General features: G+C 37.5%; 2 protein-coding genes across 2 annotated transcripts in view; one reads left to right on the top strand and one right to left on the bottom strand.

Annotated features, from left to right (window-relative positions):
• The window catches only part of LOC139714236 (NXPE family member 3-like), a 41,626-nt gene extending 40,862 nt beyond the window's left edge, over positions 1 to 764 (bottom strand). Inside the window, exon 1 of the mRNA XM_071625952.1 lies at positions 583 to 764. Within this exon, the coding sequence (XP_071482053.1) occupies positions 583 to 762 (180 nt within the window). The 5' untranslated portion in view covers positions 763 to 764. The remainder of the gene's footprint in view (positions 1 to 582) is intronic.
• Positions 765 to 15,085: 14,321 nt separating this feature from the next.
• LOC139714235 (uncharacterized) lies at positions 15,086 to 17,796 on the top strand (the record flags this gene model as incomplete). Its single annotated transcript, XM_071625951.1, has 3 exons — positions 15,086 to 15,149; positions 16,176 to 16,508; positions 17,462 to 17,796. Coding segments are annotated over exons 1-3 (732 nt in total), but the record flags the coding sequence as incomplete, so codon positions are not given.
• Positions 17,797 to 20,377: the final 2,581 nt, after the last annotated feature.

Below are 20,377 nucleotides of genomic sequence, written 5' to 3'. Positions count from 1 at the left end.
ATCGAATAATAATAATGATAATGATAATGATGATAATAATAATAGAAATGATAATAAAATAATAATAGTAATAACAATAGTAATAATATTGATAATAATAATAATTATAACAACAATAATAATAACAAAGAATCACTCCTTTCACAAACATAGCTCGTGCGGATATAACATAATATTATTATCTAGCTATAGCTTTCTATACTGCTTTCCATACATATACATGCCGCTGTCGCGCTGGTCGTCATCTTGCACAATAAATGTGTTTCTTAATAAAATTCTCAAATGCTAGGTTTTGTTCATTAAAATTTGCGTCCATCAACCTCATTACTCGGTAGAGACGAAACTCCTTATATGCTTTATCCGTAAATTCACACTATAAATTCTAAAGGTTTATGAAATAACATGATCCGCATAATTGACACTATTTTACTATATAGTATACGATTCATTTATACTTGGTACGACACATACAATCCCTATAATCATATCCCCAAAATATTTTCCTTACCTAGGTGATTCTATGGTACATAGACAACACTACACCATTGTCATAACGTTTCAGTTAAAAGAACATGGACTTACAGAATCCAGATCGTTCGTCAGATTTGTAATTCCTGCTCTTAGTAGCGACAATTCTGATTTTGGTACCGGCAGTTTAACCCGAATATTAAAGTGCGATGAGTAAGATAAGAAGGCGCTGATCATGAAGACAGAAGTCACAATATTAAGGACAAAACAACTCTGCTTCCAGTGAGTATCCATCGTGCCAGGATATACAGTACTCAAACCCAAGCAACAGCGCCTCACACTTTACAACACCACCCCATGGGGTCAAGCAGACTCAAACTGCGCAGGCGCAATAATACTATCAGGAAAGGCGTGGGTCCTACTGGCACTCTTTGCTGCAAGTAAAGTGGATATTGTGAGGCAGCGTGTTATATTTCAATATGTAGAAAATGCCCAATCAAAATATGTCATTATATATATATATATATATATATATATATATATATAATATATAATGATTTTATACATTAAAATATATTTCAATTTATAGATATTAATATATATATACTTTATGCGATAAACGAACTATTGCGTAGATAATCTTATGGAGTATCATATCTCTTACATAATAATACGTAAACTAGAAAAGCACTCGGAGAGCGCAGACTCCGCCAAACAGCTCCCTTCCGCCCACAAAATATGCAAATGCTGAAAATCGCTCACACGCGCGCAGCTTGAACTCCCAATTTCACTTGACCCTATCCCCCACCCCCCCCCCAAAAAAAAATCCTTCAAAAATTCATAAATACCGGATCAGTACCAAAATCTAATCATCTGTTCCTTGTGTTATTATCAACTTCTCCTGCAAGTTTCATCCAAATTCGTATGCAACGTTTTGAGTTAGTTTGCAAAAAGGCAAACTAACGCCGACACAACATAACCTCATTCCTTGGCGGATGTAATATAGGGGAACTTTAGATTTTCAAGACGCGGACGTTCAGAGGAAAAAAAAAGAAGAAATGTTCTGCGCATGCGCATATTTGCTTATAAAAGTCGACCTCGCGTCGAGAATTTGTTTGCACGGTCGGTTTATACGCCGATTGTTCTGATCCTCAAATTCACATCGCAGAGAGCTACTTGATGCAATGATCTTATGGGGGCGCCATTTTACTTTGTTTAGTATGCGTCCTCGCGGATAGCCTGAACCAACTTCCAACACGACGCAGGGAGAGGAGAGAGCGGCCAACGTTAATCGCCGTCTCATACGTCCGTGTACATGTCACTGACATTTTCAAGAAGTGGAACGATCGACCAAATTCCCCTAAATTTTCAATTTCATGATTTCGGCGTAATTATACTGACGACCCATAGCAAGATCTGCAATATGACAACTACTTTTTTAAAACTCAAAATCAAGCTATTGTGTAGCAATCCTTTTAGTGTCATTTCGTGAAAAGTCAGACTCCGATAGCTGGACCGGATGACGAAGAGGCATCATCGCGTATACATACGCCAAACCTTAACGAAATCCATTACCCCTCTTGCACATTAATTATCAACCGACTTCTTACGCGCGCGTTACAAAATGGATGCGACCATGCACATTAGAACCGGACAGACAAAAGCAAGCAATGGTAAAAACATGTACACACATTTTTTTATCATGCCTTGTGTTTGGGGGTAATCCTTCATTCGAAATTTAGGAACTATTAATAGGTGGTAAAAGATCATACAGTAGACCTTTGTTAGTAAAGATCTAGATGACTTCGGTTGACTCGGTCCAGCTTCGTTGGGAACCCAGAGCAAAGTGGATCAAAAAAAGTTTCTCGAGCTAAATTAGGACTACAAGGCATAGTATAAAGCAACACATTATAGGTTTACAATTTCATAAACTTCTTTCATAATCTATACAATTATGTAAATTATTACATCTATAAATTTCTAAGGACTATACCTGTTACGAATGACCTCGGTGCAAACTGAAAACGTGGCTGGAGAGACAGGAACGCATCTCCTAAAGGTTGTATCCTGAGTGCCAAAACTATAAACCTCCTAGCAAATTTCAGTAGGCCTACATGGTCTTATAAACGTGTGCACAGTTTCGAAAGTCCCGTTTCCTTTAAAACCTATACTAAAATGGTTTCAAATCTAAAATTATATGGAGCATCTACACAAGATTTCTTTCACGTGTTATGATTTTCCGCTTAAAGAAAGTTTTAAACGTAACCTGTGACTGTATTCTATAATATCGAATAACAGAAAATTTGCAACATCATATCACGGAATTACTTATTATTATTATTATCATTATTATTACATGTCACGTCTCGTGACCAAATCCACGAAAGTAATTGATGATCACGGAGTGGAATTTAGGTTCAGCATTTGCTATAAGCGGTTTTATTAACTCTAGCTATCGACTCTAACATCATTTAATCCGATGTAACCCACCATGCGCCTGTTATGTCTTACTCTGACTTTAAACATACGACTCAGAGCCACAAGAGCATAGATTATTTAGCTTACTTTCTTTGAGTTTTATAAGGGCAGACTGGCCAAGGGTTTTTAAAACGGAAAATGTGAATAAATCAGATATTTTTAAAAGATATTTCATACACATTTTGATGTGTTAATCCAAAATTAAAAGATAAAAGAGGAGCAAATTACAAAAGAGCTCAGAGACTTCTGAGAAATTCGAAATCTATTCTTAAAAATGGGTCTTGAAATAGATGCGAGATTAGAAGCAAAACCTGAAGAATCTAAAAAAAAAATGCAATGGAGGAAAAATATTCGATTCAATAAGGAAAATCCATACTAGGAAGATACTGTAATAAACCATGGATATTTCAATAGAGAAACGAAATTTTACAAATATAGGATTTAAAGAGGAAATCCACCTTGGAAATAGACAAACTTCAAAAGAAAGAGAAATATATTCCCTATTAAGTACGATACAAAAGACGACAAAAATGAGATAAGAAATGAGAAAGATATGACATTTTGAAATCACAGATTTCTTTTTTTTCGGGAAACATTTTTGTTTCTTGACCAGTCCTTATACGAATATTCAAATAAACAAGTTGATAATATCATGCTCTCACAATTTCTTATTCATTTCATATACAGAACTGATAAAAATCTCATATGTCAGCACTATGTAACACTGGCCTTAACACCACCCAAAATATAAAAGAACAAATCTCTGACGTATCTTCGTATTGATCTTGGTATGGAGAACATGCCTTCTTGTATTAGCTATATAAACAACTTTTTTTTTCTCGAATTCAACCAAAAACATACATGAAAAACTGTGAAAGCATGGCAACATCAGCTTGGTCATTTGAGCATTCGTAAGGACTGGTTTCCGAAGGAATGTTTTCAAAAAGATAAACAAACAAAACAAAACAAAACAACGTAAAATTTTAAAATGTTATATCTTCCTTATTTCTTATCCGATTTTTGCCATTTGGATTTTGTATCGTGCTGTAGGGAATATCTCTTTCCTTGGAAGTTAACCTACTAGTATTTTTTTTTTTTTGTATTGGCTTTCCTCCTCTAACAATGAGATAACTGGAAGTTTCAGCTATACAGTCGATATTAGTCTGTATGATATTTAAGCAATTGATTGAATTTTTTTCAAAACATATAGCAGTCTGACTAGCACTTTTTTGTTTTGTTTTTAGGCCATTTAAGGTAATTCTGTAAGTTCCTTCTGTCGATTATGAACAACGGGTTACTGCAATGAATAACAAACACAGCGCAAGCTTTGATGATGAAGGTAATATTCATTCTAACAGGCATTATCTCTACTGTTGTGGATCCTCTCTCACATACATTTCATATACAGGTCTACATTTAATTATGTTTTCGTGACCACCTAAAAATTGACAAGGTTCTTCCGCTGTTCCTTTACTTTCATCCTTATCAAAGTCTTTGAAGAATTAATATATAGTAACAAGAACAATACAACAACAAACAATATTCTCAATTTTGATGACATTTTACCACTAATTTTCAATCTGGATTTCGACAGAAACACAGCCACATTCTCGCTCTTTGGCACTTCATTGATATGTCGCACACTTTATTTGAAATCGTCATATCATCGGTAATTTCCCGGACTTTTCCAGTTCATTTGGTGACAGTCATGAAATCTTACTATAAGCTAGCTCATTATGGCATACGTGGCAATTGTAGGCTTTTGGGTGGTTAAGGAGTTACCTCCAAAACAAATAACAATAAAGATGTACTTGACGCCGAGTTCCACGGGGTAGGTTTCTAAGCCCTTTATTGTTTAGCAATTTATATACATGTAAATGAATTTTGCAGATCTTCGAATATCCTTCTTTTGCAGAATAATCATTCAGGAGTGTCTTCTTTTCTCACCACAATCCAATTCTCGTGCGTACCATAGATTCTGAATAGCAAAAAGTGTTCTCTAGTAGATGAGAACAAATGAATTGTGCCTAGTAGTCTTTCAAAATGAATAAGTATATATATACATACATGCTTGTTAGCAATACGTTAGAAGTTCTGCCAATAAATATATGATATCACTGCTTGGGGAAATGCATCTGAAATTAAATTTCTGGATGGCACTGTCGACAATAAAGTTCAACTGATACGAGAGCACGTAGTCAATATCTGTAAAACAGTATTACGTGGCATTGTTATAATCAACAGACTAAACATCTTTTTCTTTGTTGATATCATAATCTGACTTAATTTTACCATAAATCATTAATTCACAGCCTATAGGGAAACACCCATCAAGATTTATCAAGCTGCTGTTGTCACAAGAAAGGCGCTACAATACGCGCTACGCCTACGCGTTATGATTTAGATGCATCATTATTTGATAGATTATGAGATTTTAACAAAGATGTCAGCGTCAGTTGAGACAATGCATGTTCAATTTCTAGTAATAATAGACTCCAAAGCATTTCAGGAACGTCTTTCCGAGACACTAATCATTTTATGAATATCTATACAGACGGTAACCTGACGACTTTCATATACCTCTTTTAAGGACTTTATCAGCTAAAAATACATTCATATACGCAGGCCGTATGAATTTTTGCAATTCTCTGGACTCCGAAATAAATCATTGTATTCTTAATGTGCAAGTTGATTTTTTGTTTGTTGAGTCCTAGCGACGCAGTTTTATTTCAACTAATCCATTAAAGATACAATTGTCATCATCCCCAGATAATGAAAGACATGCTTTATTCCATCAACAGCTCTTTCAGCCACCTTTTTATCATCTTTGCTCCAGTTCCTCAGAAGCAGCTGTCCGTCTTGTTTTGAATCACTTCATAAAATCGTTTTGTAGGATTAAATGAGTTGTCCACATGCAGCAGACAAAGCTCAGCTTTTTAGTAGACCCCCGACAAGTTGAGATTTCGATTCATCAGTTGTCTGTAATTGTTATTGTAAAAGAAACTATTGTTTATTTAAGATCATTCGTAATTTTCTTATACCATGTAAACGATGGCTATGTTCTTTTTTGGAAGAAGAAAATGACAATGACAATGACAATGAAATGAATTGGAGTGAATCGAGAAGAGCCCAGCTGAAGCGCAAGCAGCAGCGCTTGTACACCTGCACTGCCCGCCGAAAGCTATCTATAGCCATGGCCTCGAGTGTCGCAACGCATGGCGGTATGTGAAGGAACTATTACCCATGTGAAAGCCCATGATCTCGGTAATACTTAACGACCTACCATTAAGCAACAATGCTAGTCTAAAGAGTATAAAGGTGACAAATAAATGTTTTAGTACTTTGAAATGATAAATTCTGATGAAAAACGGCGAAAATTCCATGGATAATGTAACAAGTTGAGATTTCGATTCATCAGTTGTCTGTAATTGTTATTGTAAAAGAAACTATTGTGTATTCAAGATCATTCGTAATTTTCTCATACCATGTAAACGAAGGCTATGTTCTTTTTTGGAAGAAGAAAATGAAAATGAAAATGACAGTGAAATGAATTGGAGTGAATTGAGAAGAGCGCAGCTGAAGCGCAAGCAGCTGCGCTTGTACACCTGCACTGCCCGCCGAAAGCTATCTATAGCCATCGCCACGAGTGTCGCAACGCATGGCGGTATGTGAAGGAACTATTACCCATGTGAAAGCCCATGATCTCGGTAATACTTAACGACCTACCATTAAGCAACAATGCTAGTCTAAAGAGTCTAAGGTAACAAATAAATGTTTTAGTACTTTGAAATGATAAATTTTGATGAAAAACGGCGAAAATTATATCTGTATTCCAGCCTTGAGCCTCGTGATCATCGCATGCAAGCATTTTATTTTATACTTTCAGCTTGTAAAGAGAAATATTTTCACAAAACCTAGAAAACTAAAAATCTCTGAAACCAAGGTTCTTCTGACAAACTCTGCTGATTGCTTCTGCGCTCGCAGTTTCTCGTCATTTTAAGAATAAACTGAGAGAAAATATAAGCTAATTGTCATATAGACTATATAGAGCTAAGTGGAAAGAGCTGAGGCAAACTGAACTGAAAAGTGTTTCATTCTGCTCCATCTACTTTGGCCTGACCGTGTGATTTTTGACCCAACATGCATCACTGTCACGGCAGGTAATATTTGCTAGTCCTAGCTGTGCAATGTATGTGAGAAACCCAAGCCCATGCATTATTGATATGACTTTAGAGATAATTTAGCATATCATAAGGCACGGTGGTTTAGCAGATAATGCGTTTTTGACAATTATCAATTTTGATGTATAGGTGTTATAAAAACAAATCTCCCACTTTTGATCTTCAGTAGATCGAAAACTATCAGATAACAGTGTCATTGGTGTGAGTAATAGTTGTATAGTGTACAATTTAGTTGAAGGTGATTTGAATATGAAAGTAAAAATCAGTTTCATTAAATCTATGATTTTTTTAAGGGATCATTTTCAATAAACCTACTTTGTGTTTCTCATGATTCCGCCACTATCATATTTGACACCATGTATTTTTGTCTATTTGTTTGTTTTTAATGCAAAGTTTGTAAATCAATTATGAAAGTGGAAATAAATGAAATGATAATGAATATATATATATATATATATATATATATATATGTTTGCTCAAAGTTTTCACTGTATATATATATATAATATATATATATATATATATATATATATAATATATATATATATATATATATATATATATATAAAAATATCACTATTATTGTTATCAAATTACTATTATATAGATACACAAAAAGTAGTTCCCCTATCTAATCAAAAGAAAAGAAAAGAAAAGAAAAGAAATAGCAACCCCCTCCCAAAACTTGCACGTCTGCACATATTAACTCAACATCAGTAGGCCTACAGTTTAAAACTGAGAAGGATTTCCTAAATCGTGTGTGTAACGATTCCGTGCTCCCTGTATTGGATAGGCCTACATTGTATTAATTAATATATACACATGGTCATCCGACGTGAAGAACATTGCCCTCATTTATTTTTACACTCTCTCCGGAAAACGCTCATCTTTTGCTCAATCAATCAAAATTTCCCAGCGGTCCAACTCATCACCGAATTATATACATGTATGTACATAGCTCATCGCGGCGCCATATTGTATTTACAGGCACAGAGCGCCGTTGATGCAGACACTGATGCTAATACTGGCCGTGTGTGAACGTGCGGTATACGACGCATAATACGCCATTATAGCACAACAGCGGGTGATGCAGATGACTATCCGTGGTGAGTAAGGATGTTGTGTATGCCTGCAGAGTACGTGAGTGAAATCCTGAGCAGGGCACCTACAAAATCAAGCGGCTAACAGAGCATCAGGACGGCAAGAAATCCCCAGAATCAACGAAGTAAGTACATTGTATGTAGCCACAGGAGGGATAGTAGTGATGAGGTTTTTTGATGTTATCATGCATGCAGGTTTCATTGCTTTATTCGTATGAAAAACATACTGAGAAGCAGCTAAACGGGAAGCGTTCCGAAGAGTATGTGAGTATGTCTGTATGATGCTGAGACGAGATTGCAATATATCTTTACAAAAGCATTCGTAAGATATGCCTGCATAAGCTGCTGGCATTTTATAAATTTTTTATCATCTATAGACGGAATATTGGGGATTGTCAATGGAGAGTATAATATTGACGGTATGTATCGTCGAGATGTCAGGCGTACGTATATCACTTCAGATATACAAATATAATGAACAGTACTAAGATTGACGCTACATGGAGATCATTTTTTGTGACAATAGACGTTATATAGTAAAATGCACATCAACACCATGTCGAACGCTGTGAAGATTATCATGGCAAAGTCCGGAATAGTTACTATATTAACAGCTCGCACTATTTCTCATTTTCATTAATGAATGAGAACATGATCGTGCCTTTACTTACTTATTGTTGGAGCCAGTCACTGTCAGTGCTTTTATTTTTTTCTGCAACCTTCTCATGGTGCAAATATCGACAGAAAATACAATGGTCATAAAGAGTAGAAATATTTTGCGTAAATGCATAATGACAAAGCAGAATATACATTGATGAATCAAAGACGTACATGAAAATATACATTGACTATATATGTTTCATTTTGTTTCCATTTATGCAAATTATATGTATGAAAGAAGAAACCGTTTATTAATGACGTCACAAAGAGAAAGTTGCTTGACAAGATGACCACCCTATTACATGCCTAATGATAGTAATCAAAAAATTATGGAAAGTTAATCCATGGATTTAGAGACAAAAAAAGATCTCCCACAATCTAAAGCTTAAAAAAAATACCTGTATGCGTGTTGTAATTTTGCAATCCTTATGGCTTTGTTTCACATAGTTTGAGGTCATCAGAGCAAATTCAAACGTATCCAAACTGTGTTCAGTGATACGTTATGGCCATGTCTCTGTAAGATTAAACTTGTCACTATACCCTTAAGACAAATCTCAGTAATGCAGCTTGAAATTATTATGCATCTTATGTATTTCAGGGGTAATATCTATTATTACATGTTAAGTTCAAAATGATGAATGTGTTAACATATACCCAGTTTTGACCATGATATCATAGCAAAATTGTACAATGGGAATGATAAATCTTTTAGGAAATCTATATTTTATTACACCTGCTATTCTATACCAATTACGTCTATTCTGATTGCTTTTACTCATAATCATTGAACGAACTACATAACTCTGTACAGCACATCGATTTTGATACATCTTTTTTGTCTAATCATGATTGTATTTGAACAGCACATTCATTTTCTACATTATTGTACATACAAGCAAACATATGACCCACACGTTATTCAGTAAACATGGTAAATGTAGAATATGCTGTCGTAATAAAGCTACTTCCATGGTTTTCAGATATTACTTGTTACGTCATAAACGATAGAATTTTCGTCAGCTTTTTTCTTCTTTTTCCGCACTTGGAAAATTTTGAGGTGATGGCATCGTTAGCTCACTCATTTGCATATCTACATCACCTGCTCCTGTGCTGTTTTGCATAAATCAGCGAAATTACGCATAACTTCCCTAATTTTTGTCTGATTTTGATCAAATTTTCAGTTCTCTATGAGCACAACATGTGCTCTTGTGTGTGTCATACGATAGCTGTCACCCAAAATCCAACCTTCATGTACATTCCTCAGTATACCTATAAGAAGCTGTAAAGGGAACTCATAATGATATGACATTTTTCTTAAAGGAATACGGCATAGTATTGGTTGTGGTGAGGATTCAGCTTTTAACTTTTGGTGAGATATTCAAAAACCACTATATAAAAATGTTAAAAAGCGCACAATTCTAAGAGGAATTCAAAGTTTAATTGATGAAAATCGGTTTTGAAATGGCTGCGACATTCACAAAGTAAAACAAAGCGATTCTAATAAAATGTGGGTCCCACTTTCTATTATTGTTTTGGATATCTCAGCTATTGCAAAACCAATATCTATCAAATAACATTTGAATTCATTTCAGTATTGTACGCTCTTTCCCATTTCATAAAAAGTTTCTCATCATCTAAGATACATATATATATATATATATATATATATATGTATATATCTGCTGCCAATTATATATATATACATACATATATATATATATATATAGATATATATATATATACATATATCATAAAAAACGTTGGAAACCTGAAGTCTCATCTCAGTCAAAACATTACCATCCCTTTAGAGATCCAAAATTAGCGTTCATTATTGGAAAAAGATGTCAAAGAATTATTTGATCTATTTCGTATAATTTCGTTAAGTATTACTGACAGAAAATGAAAATAACCAATTGACTTCCAGGGTTGCAATAAAAGATCCCAGAATATTTCATGATAAAATTTTTTAAATTGAATTGAAATGGTTTATTGATATCAACATCGTCGCAGCCAAAGGCCGAATTGTGATGCTTTACAGCAAATGATAAAAAAGAATACATAAAAAAAAACTCAAAAGAGGAATACATGTACAAAAAGATGAACTATACACATAAATATCCATAACAAACTCAAATGAAGTGTACGACTTATTCTATGAAATATATATAATATTACAGTTGAAAAAAGAATCGCGAGATTAATATTGCACAATATCATGATATACATTTCAAATTGCAAAAAAAAAATATCAATCTTTTTTTGTTATCTTACTTCCCATTTCTCTCTCTCTCTCTTTCTGTCTTTCTCCCTCACTCCCTCCCTATCCCTCTTTCCTAGGTATGTTTCACTGTGTTTATATTTCCCTCCTTTTCTCCCTCTCTCCCTCTCCTCTCATCTCCCTCTCTCTCCCTCCCTCTCTCTCTATAAATAACTCAATATTCATATCAAATTAAAATCATTCGATATCAGCCAATATGGTAATTCTTCTAATACTTACATATATATATAACAATAAAAAATATTTTCTATATTGTATACATTATCATAGATACCTTATAACTTTGGATATTTCAAAAGATACACAAGCCATTATCAAAATCAGTGACAAGGACCCGAAAGTGTGAAATGATAAAAAACCAAGGATACCACTATTACATGTGTACAAAATGATATCTTAACCCGTGCATATCATTATATCTATCAGTTACACAAAAAAGCACAGTATACATAAAAAAAAATGCTAGGTATTGACCTCTATTCTCCTTCAATATCCTATGATATCGTCGAATTCATATAGGATAAAACATATTCTCTTAAACAAACACAAAATACAATCATACAAAACTGATAAACAAAATTCACTGTAATTGTAGTCATACAAAAGATTTGCCGTGATCAAAAAGGAAGAACAAAAAGGAGAAAGAAAGAAAACAAAAAAAAAGAGGGAAAAGACGGGAAAAAATAAGGAAAAAAATAAGTAAAATCAAAGCATTATTATACCCTGAATAATCTCAAATCACTAAATAACCAAAAAGATTAATTAATATTGTTGGTATGGGTAGCCCTCCTGTGAAATCCATAACATAACATATAGATGTGTAATTTTACGCATAGAAAATTCTTGCTGAATTCAAAATGCGTGTGAAGTGTGGTATCGGACTGTTTCTGAATCTACTTGTTCTACACCGGGGCTCTGAGCGTTGGGTGCCGCTCCTAGTGTTGTGATCATGAGTTTTCATGGGTGGCAGGAGATGATGCAGTTTGGATGTTGGGCGTTGCAATGAATTGGCAAAAGTCGTACCTTATAGCTGCTGTCTACGGTCGGCCAAGGATGACAGGTTGCACTTTGCCAATGATTCAGAATATCGGATATATGTGTTCCCAAGAATGATGCGACATGCTCTCTTTTGGATTTGCTCGATCACCTGGCGTTGCCGCTCTGTGAGACCACTAGACCACACTGGCACGGCGTACTCCAACACTGGTCTCACAAAAGTGGCGTATACCGTAACGAGGTCACAGACAGGGATACCGTGATGCTTCAGCGTGCGTAGGACATACAAACGGCTATTTGCTCTTTTCACCATGTACTCCACATGAGTATCCCACCTAAGATCGGCTTGTATGAAGACTCCGAGGAGTTTGACTGTCTTGCTATTGCGCAGCGTCACATCGTCTAACATGAGGGTGTTTGTCTCACAGCTGCTCCTTCCAAAGCACACATCCATGGTGACACATTTTGGGGGGTTAAGTCGCATCAGATTTGTTGCAGACCACTCTTGCAATGTTTGGAGTGCTGAAGAGAGGTGCGATTCGGCGTTTGCTGCACGTGTTTCTACTAGCGTGAGGTCATCCACATACTTGAAAGGTCGGACACGTCTGCCAAGGTTGTCGTTTTCGTCGATGTCGGCTGCAGCATCGTTGACAAGGACCATGAATAGAACAGGGCCCAATTTGGTTCCTTGCGGTACACCGGCTATGGTCTCACGCCACTGAGACATCTTCCCTTTGTATTTCACCCTTTGACGACGACACGACAGGAAGTCTGATATTCCACGTATCCGTGATGCACATTCATGTCCAGCAGTTTGGCGATAACTGTCATGTGGTCTACAAGATCGAAGGCCTTCGAAAAGTCAGTCATGAGTATCGTCGATGCTGTAGCGGGTTTATCTGCATGGCTGTGGAGCATATGCATAACGTCGACAAGGTAATGTGAAGTTGAGGCTCCTTTTAGGTTTCCGTACTGGGCTGGGTCTAATCGACTGATCATAGAGCGTAGTACGTCCTTAGCGATGAAGTGTTCTGCGATTTTCGCGAAGTGGTCTGTGAGGGCCACGGGGCGGAGATTGTGGATGGTGGCTGGAGATGACTTTGGCACAGGAGTCACATTCGCCTGCTTCCACGGCATGGGGACCGTTGCTTGTGCGAATGATGCATTAATGACATCTGTGAGGGGCTGGCTAAGTTCTAAAGCAAATAGGCTGATGAATCTTGATGGGATTTCACCTGGGCCGCTTGCTTTCTTTGTTTTGATTTTCTTCAGTTCATTGAACACCTCCCATGGTTGAATAGTGCGAATGGGAAGAGACGGGAGGTACGTCATCAACGCACTGTTGTCAAGGGGCTCCATGTCGTCTGCAATGGAGATGAAGTGATCATTGATAGCGTTTGCGATTTCCTCGTGGTCAGTCGCATCGATGTTATCAACGCTGATGTTTGTCAGTGAGGGATTTTTCCCGACATCACCCGAATTTGTTGGAACCACTTACTTGGGTTGTCCTTTTTCAGATGTCGAACGCTATCGACGTAGTGATGTTGTTTTGCAGCTCTGATTTCTCTTTTGACTTTGTTTCGCAGCTGAGCCCAAAGGCATCGCTTATTGTCTTAGAATGCTCTTTGTCTTTTGGCAATGAGGTGCTTGATGCGAGGAGTAATCCAGGCTTTATCCCCTTGATGCATTTTGACTGTGCTGGAGGGGAAAAACCTGTGGAGTGTTTGGTGGAGCGTGTCGTAGAGGGCAGTGCATTTTTCAGATACATCGTCGGCGGCGTAAACTTTTGACCAATCATGGTTCAGAATCCATGACCCGCATTCCCTGATCTTACTGTCTGGCATCGGGCGTACTACTCGTTTTCGTGTTGTGTTTCCAATCGGAACGTGGTTGTGAGGTTTGATCATCACACAGCGGTGATCGCTCAGGCCGATTGGTGAAATAATTTGAGGGTTGTCATACATGTCCGAGATGTTGGTGATGACTTTGTCAAGGATTGCGTTGTCTCGTGTAGGCTGTTTCACGATTTGCACAAATGAGTTTGAGACAATTTCTTGCAAATCCAGTCGATTGAAGTCACCAAGAATGATCACTCCCGTGTTGGGCTGAATTGTAAGGAGGCTGTCGATTGTGGTATTGATGTGTGCAACTAGGGTGGCGGCATTGGGGCTGTTTGGGGGGGGGGGGTAGTAGAATACTCCAACTGTGAGGTGTGCAGGGTTGGACGTTCGTGTAGGAGCAAACATGGCCGTTCTTCTAGTCAGAATTGGACAGATAGGTCGTTGCTTATGTATCCCAGCCCTGCATCCTCTTTTCGTGACTTTAGCAATGTTCAGGTCTTTCAATAAGTTCCATGTTTCTTTTGGTAGAAGTGGTTTTGCTGTCACTTTTCCAAATTGTCGTAGGGCGTGAACGGTATAACGAATAAGTGATGTCATTGTATCCGGTACACACTATGCAGTCACACTGTGCAGTAATGTATGATAATGTGCTATGGTACGGAGGCAAGTTCAATCACGCGAATAACATACCAGCCAGTGATTTACTTACATTTCACCCAAATGGCGTTGATTCTTGCTCAAAATGTCCTGGAATGGAGTCCTTACATACGTGAAACAACACAAATCACGGTTTCCTCCTATAAAGACGGTTTTGTAGCAAAATTCCACAACCTAACCAGGAGCCCTTAAGAAGTGTGTATGCAGCCTCTGAGGGCCGGAATTGTGCCGGAAAATGAATTATACTCGTGCCATATTCAACACTTGTGTGCATCACCATTGTGTGTTTGTGTGTGTCTTTTGCACGTTCTGATTAATCAAGAGGCTAACTTAAATCCGCTTTATCATCTTATCTATATCTTTGACACTTTGAAATATCTACAGCAGTAGAGACTAGGTGGACGTGGTGGAACACTCGAGTGGCCAATGACAACGTTGGTAGTCGTCGTCGTCTTCGTGTTGGCAGTCACTGGCCTCGCACTTGCCCAGCGTAAGTACTTCCAGTAGCCGTAACAGCCCCTCGGACGGCAACATGTTATTTATTCCTGTGTTTTCCAAAAGTGTTTTTACAATATGGAAGGCAACATTCGAGCCGAAAAAAACCCCTGTAAAACTGCTGTAATAAAGAAAGTTGTCAATTTAATGTTATTACCACTGATTACATGGACGTGTTAATGGATATGTTTTCATCACAAATTGACCTACGAGGGAGGGTTTGGGTACTTTATTGCATTAAAATTATCAGTTATAAGCTTCTTTTTTTTGTTGGAGGATCAATTCTGAATTTAGTTTTGAATTCTTGTCCCTTATTACTGGAAGTCATCATTTTATTATTGAAAGTGTAGAACATTATGAATGAACTTGCGATATCAGTTGCATGACTTGTAACCATAATGCTTTGTTTGATCCTAAGCTTAATCTAGACGAAGTGAAAGTAGTTTGGAGCCATCGCGATTAAGTGTATTGCAAGAAACTATTTTAATGAATATCGAAGGGCGCTATATTCTTGTTGACGTCAATTAAGGAAAAGATGGCATCTTTGTTTTTGTTTTTTGTTTTTGGAAATCCCAACCATAGAATAAGATATGCAAGGATTTTGGTAGGTGTCTTAAAGGGGAAGGCTAGTAACTGATCAGTGGGAATCAGTGGAAATGCTGGGAGATGATTGTTCCAATCCTTATGGAATTCATTCAAGAGTTCATTGTATATCTATTGTTGTGTGAAAATGATTTGCTTCAGAATGGTCTCATATTCAAGTGATGTGCAGTTTAATGCTTCCAGGCTAGCGTCCCTGGTCAGTGACGGAGCATTAATCTGCACATTACTTGAATATGAGATCGTTCTGAAGCAAATCATTTTCACACAACAAGAGATATACAATGAACTCTTGAATGAATTCCATAAGGATTGGAACAATCATCTCCCAGCATTTCCACTGATTCCCACTGATCAGTTACTAGCCTTCCCCTTTAAAGTGTGATCTAATCCTTTCTGCTTTCCCTTTTAATAACTATAGGTGATGGTGACTTGCGGTTAGTCGGCGGTTCGTCCCCTCGGCGCGGTCGCCTTGAGATGTTCGGGGGTTCCTCCTGGGCAACGATATACAACGGAGGCGACTTCGGACGTCGAGAGGCACTGGTCGCCTGCAGGCAGCTGGGCTTCATCGCCTATGACTCCGACAACGTCGACGTGTATGATGGCGGAGTGTACGCCAGTGGTTCGACCGGCGTGAGGTTGGAGTGGGTGTATTGTGATGGACGCGAGAGACGATTGTCGGATTGTATGTACAGCCTTTGTGAGGAAAAGAAATGCCCTGGTGGAGGGGACATAGCAGTGGATTGCGGTAGTGGTAGGTTTTGAGAATGTTTTATCGCTCTTTATTCAATTCTTTCTGCTTTGGTAGTATCTCCTTTATGTAAGCTTTAACATCCATGCTCTTCAACCTCCTCCTCATTTATTTATAAAAACTTCCAGTCTTTATTTCATGCAATTCTTCAATCTCTTTCTCAGTTATGAAGATAACACAACTGACGTTTGGGGTAAATTACTACATGCACCCTTAGAGAAAGATTTTACAGAACCATTGAACACAATACGTGAAAATACTTCTCTCAGTTATCTCCTTGTTCCTCTACATGATTATCTCTAGCATCAGATATTGCCTTGTTTGGCGTGGAGTACTAATAACAACATTGAGTTTTGTATCTAACTTTATCAACACAAACATCATAACCTCACTCATACAAACTATGGTGAACGAGTTTTAGATCCCATAGAAACTAGATAAAGAGAAGGTATAAATGAGGTAAAATTTATGGGGCTAGGGAGCTTTTTACGAGAGAAAATTGCATATAGAAAGAATTACCGAAATATATATCAAAGAAGGGGAAAACCTTTAAGTTGATTGAGGAGATTATATTTGATAATCACCTGTTCTTAACAAGGGAATTTTTTAGCCCGAATGGATTAATACTTGAGTTTGCGTCAGTCAAACAGCTTCAAACGTTTCGATAGATTCTTTATGAACGAATTGAACGAAAATGAAATAGTAACTTTGCATTGAACCTCCCCATGCTACATCAGAATTTTAGAGTACCGTGTTAGATTATTCATTTTATGAGAGCAGATATTATTGATAAACTTTCGTTGGCAATGCAACGTCTAACTGGTTCCAGCACAAGCGACAAATTGCCAACAGTAACAATCATAATCTTACTTTTAATGCTTAAAATAAAATGCTGAGAATTGCATAATATCCTTCAATAACATTTTTTTTTTGTGTGTGTGTATTCAATCGTAAAGGTGGCAGAGTGTTGAGTGGAGCAACTGAGCCTGGTCGTTTGAGTGGCTTCATGCTTCTGACGGTTGTAGTCTTCTTCTTTGGCCACGCCTACATGCGCCGCAGAGAATGGGGTCCCACTGGCCGATCCCTCCTACCAATCCCTCGCTACAGGCGCGGGCGTGTTCCTGCTCCAGGTTTGGATGATGCTACCACTACATCCCCGTCGCACGAGGCTCCTACAGGAGCAACTGAGAATCAGGTTCGGGATGATAGAGGGACCGACGCTGCAGGCGCTGGTTCCTCGCTGTCGACATCCGGGTCCGACGCTTTACTAAGAAGTTCAATGGTTGCCCCGGTAGTGCTTCAATCTTTTCCTGCGACATCGCCGACTGTTTGTACAGGACCGCCACCTAGCTATTCTGACGTTTCATCACACAGTTACTTGCAGAGCCCCAACTGTGACCTAACACAAGAAATGATGCCACCTCCCTCGTATGACGACATAATAGCAAAATGACGCAGTGCTTGCAAACCAATCCCTATAGCTAATTCTATGCTAGACGTTATATACCGATCCTGTTTTGGCCATTGACAAACAGTGTTCTTCTTGGACATTCATTTAAGCCCTGGATTGTACATCTTTCTGTGAATGGGTGTGAGTTCAGCGTTCTGCTCAACTTCCGCTTACTAGAAACGATATTTTCATTGAACTGACGTGGCCATCATATTCAACTCCACTGGAAAAATCTATGCTAGACCTTTTACCGATCCTGTTTTGGCCATTGACGAACAGTGTTCTTATTGGACATTCATTTAAGTCCTGGATTGTACATCTTTCTGTGAATGAGTGTGAGTTAAGCGTTTTGCTCAACTTCCGCTTATTGAAACGATATTTTCATTGAACTGACGTGGCCATCATATTTCCATAACTCCGCTGGAAAAGTCGAGCCTGAAGTCTTTTCAAATCTTGCGCTTACGCCTATCTGAAATTCAAGATTGTCCGAGTGCGGAAATTAGCACAGAAACACACAGCCCCTGTAGAGGGTCAATTAAAGTAGCCAGGACTTGGGTATCAAGCCTGACCTTTGTACCCAAGAACCGGAGGATGGTGGGCTCAAAATGTCCTGTGAACACTTACGTTGACTTATGTTTTTCCCATGCTCCCCTACTTATCTCCAGCCTGGACAATGATTAACCACGAGTTTACTTTTTCTGGAATAATTCAAGATAACATACGTTGTACTGGCCTACATTGCACTTTCATCTTCAACGTGTTATCTAATGCTTTGGTCAGGGTTAATCATTGGCAAAATGAATCTCCACACCATATCAATAGTTCGAGAAGAACCACGGTCACGATATACATATACACTGCAAAAAGTCCGGTGTTAAATAGTGAACACCGAGCTGGTGTTAAATTTTCGGTGCTCATTTATGGTGTTAAATTAACACCTACGGGTGTCATTTCCAAATTTTAAACTGTTTTTTGAAGAGTTTCTTAGTAACTGCACTTCTTCTTGATTTTTTATTTAAACAAGACGATCAAGAATTTTACATTGAAATACTAGATTTTTGAAAAAATGTGAAAATAAATTTACACCAAAGTAACACCAGCTGGTGTGGTCCCTTATTGAAGCTGGACGGGTGTTAAACCATTGATATTAACACCAGCAAATATCAAATCAACACCATGTGGTGTCATTTTTGAATTAACACCAGTACCGTGTCAAAATAACACCAGGTACAGTGTCAAATTAACACCACGAAGTGTCAGGTGAACACTTTTCAACACCATCACAGTGCATTTTTAACACCTGTGGGTGTGGTCCTTTATTGAAGTTTGATCGGTGTTAGATTTAACACCCGTGGTGTTAAATCTAACACCGATGTTTTTACAGTGTACATATAAATTATATATAGTGACAGCAATGGACTAAACTTAAACATGGTGGGGCGGTGTAGGCAATATATACCTAGGCCTATAAAAAGTGTGTATTATCTATTTATTTAATGAGACAGGAATTAAACCATCTTATCTTCTGAAGAAGTAATGATGGCATTCGTTATCACAAAAATACACACAGGTCAGACTTACGTGTGCCACGTGTGGCACCCATTTCTGCAAAGGCCTTCTTGAAGAATGCGAAATTCACACCACTGCAGACTATGCCTCGTTTTCAAGCAAGTGCATCGTTTTACTGGTTGAGTTCAACTTAGAAAGAGCGAGTACAAAGTTGTGGGAATATCGTCCTCCGTCCAACCATGATTACTGGACAGATCAATCCTGAGCTGTATTCAAACGTTCATTTCAGAAATTTCATATCTTCGCACATGAAGTTTTCTGCTCCCACTAGATATTCAAGGATTTTGCTCTCTTTTTTGTGCAGGATCAGTCAGGTTGAGGATAACAGCAACTTCACCTTAAAAGGTGTCTGTGATAATATCTATTTATTTATCTATTTATGTTTTCTTTAAAAGCAGGGTTGTTTCATTTAGAGCCACAAAGGCCTGCTGTACAAGGGATCGAGCCCTGCGTGTAGAAGTTACAAAATAAAATACGGACTCACAAATGATATTATCGACCAACATATATATACAAATGGAAAATAAATCAAAAAGATATGAAAACATACAACATAATAAAAGTGGTGGTCATATACAAATTAATAGTGAAAATCAAAAGATAAACTGGTGATGCCGGAGGAGTTTCTTGAAAATTTGTGAAGGGGATGATTGAACGGAAATTGGAAATGAATTGAACATTTTACTGATGGAGTATGAGAAAGAACGTTTTTTGTTGTGTTTTTAACTTAGGTAAGTATAGCTGATTCTTTAAAATATGTTTAGTATGTTATGGTTATGTTATGTCTGGTATATGTATGTTTTATTCAGTTATTCTCAGCGTTATTACAAGTATTTCCGTTATCATAGAAATT

Source organism: Diadema antillarum, unplaced genomic scaffold (genome assembly GCF_040938485.1).
Source record: "Diadema antillarum isolate AM-2024a unplaced genomic scaffold, OU_Dant_1.0 seq00002200_RagTag, whole genome shotgun sequence".
Classification (NCBI taxonomy): Eukaryota; Metazoa; Echinodermata; class Echinoidea; order Diadematoida; family Diadematidae; genus Diadema; species Diadema antillarum.
Note: the sequence above shows the minus strand (reverse complement) of the source record. Positions and strands in the feature narration are given on the sequence as shown.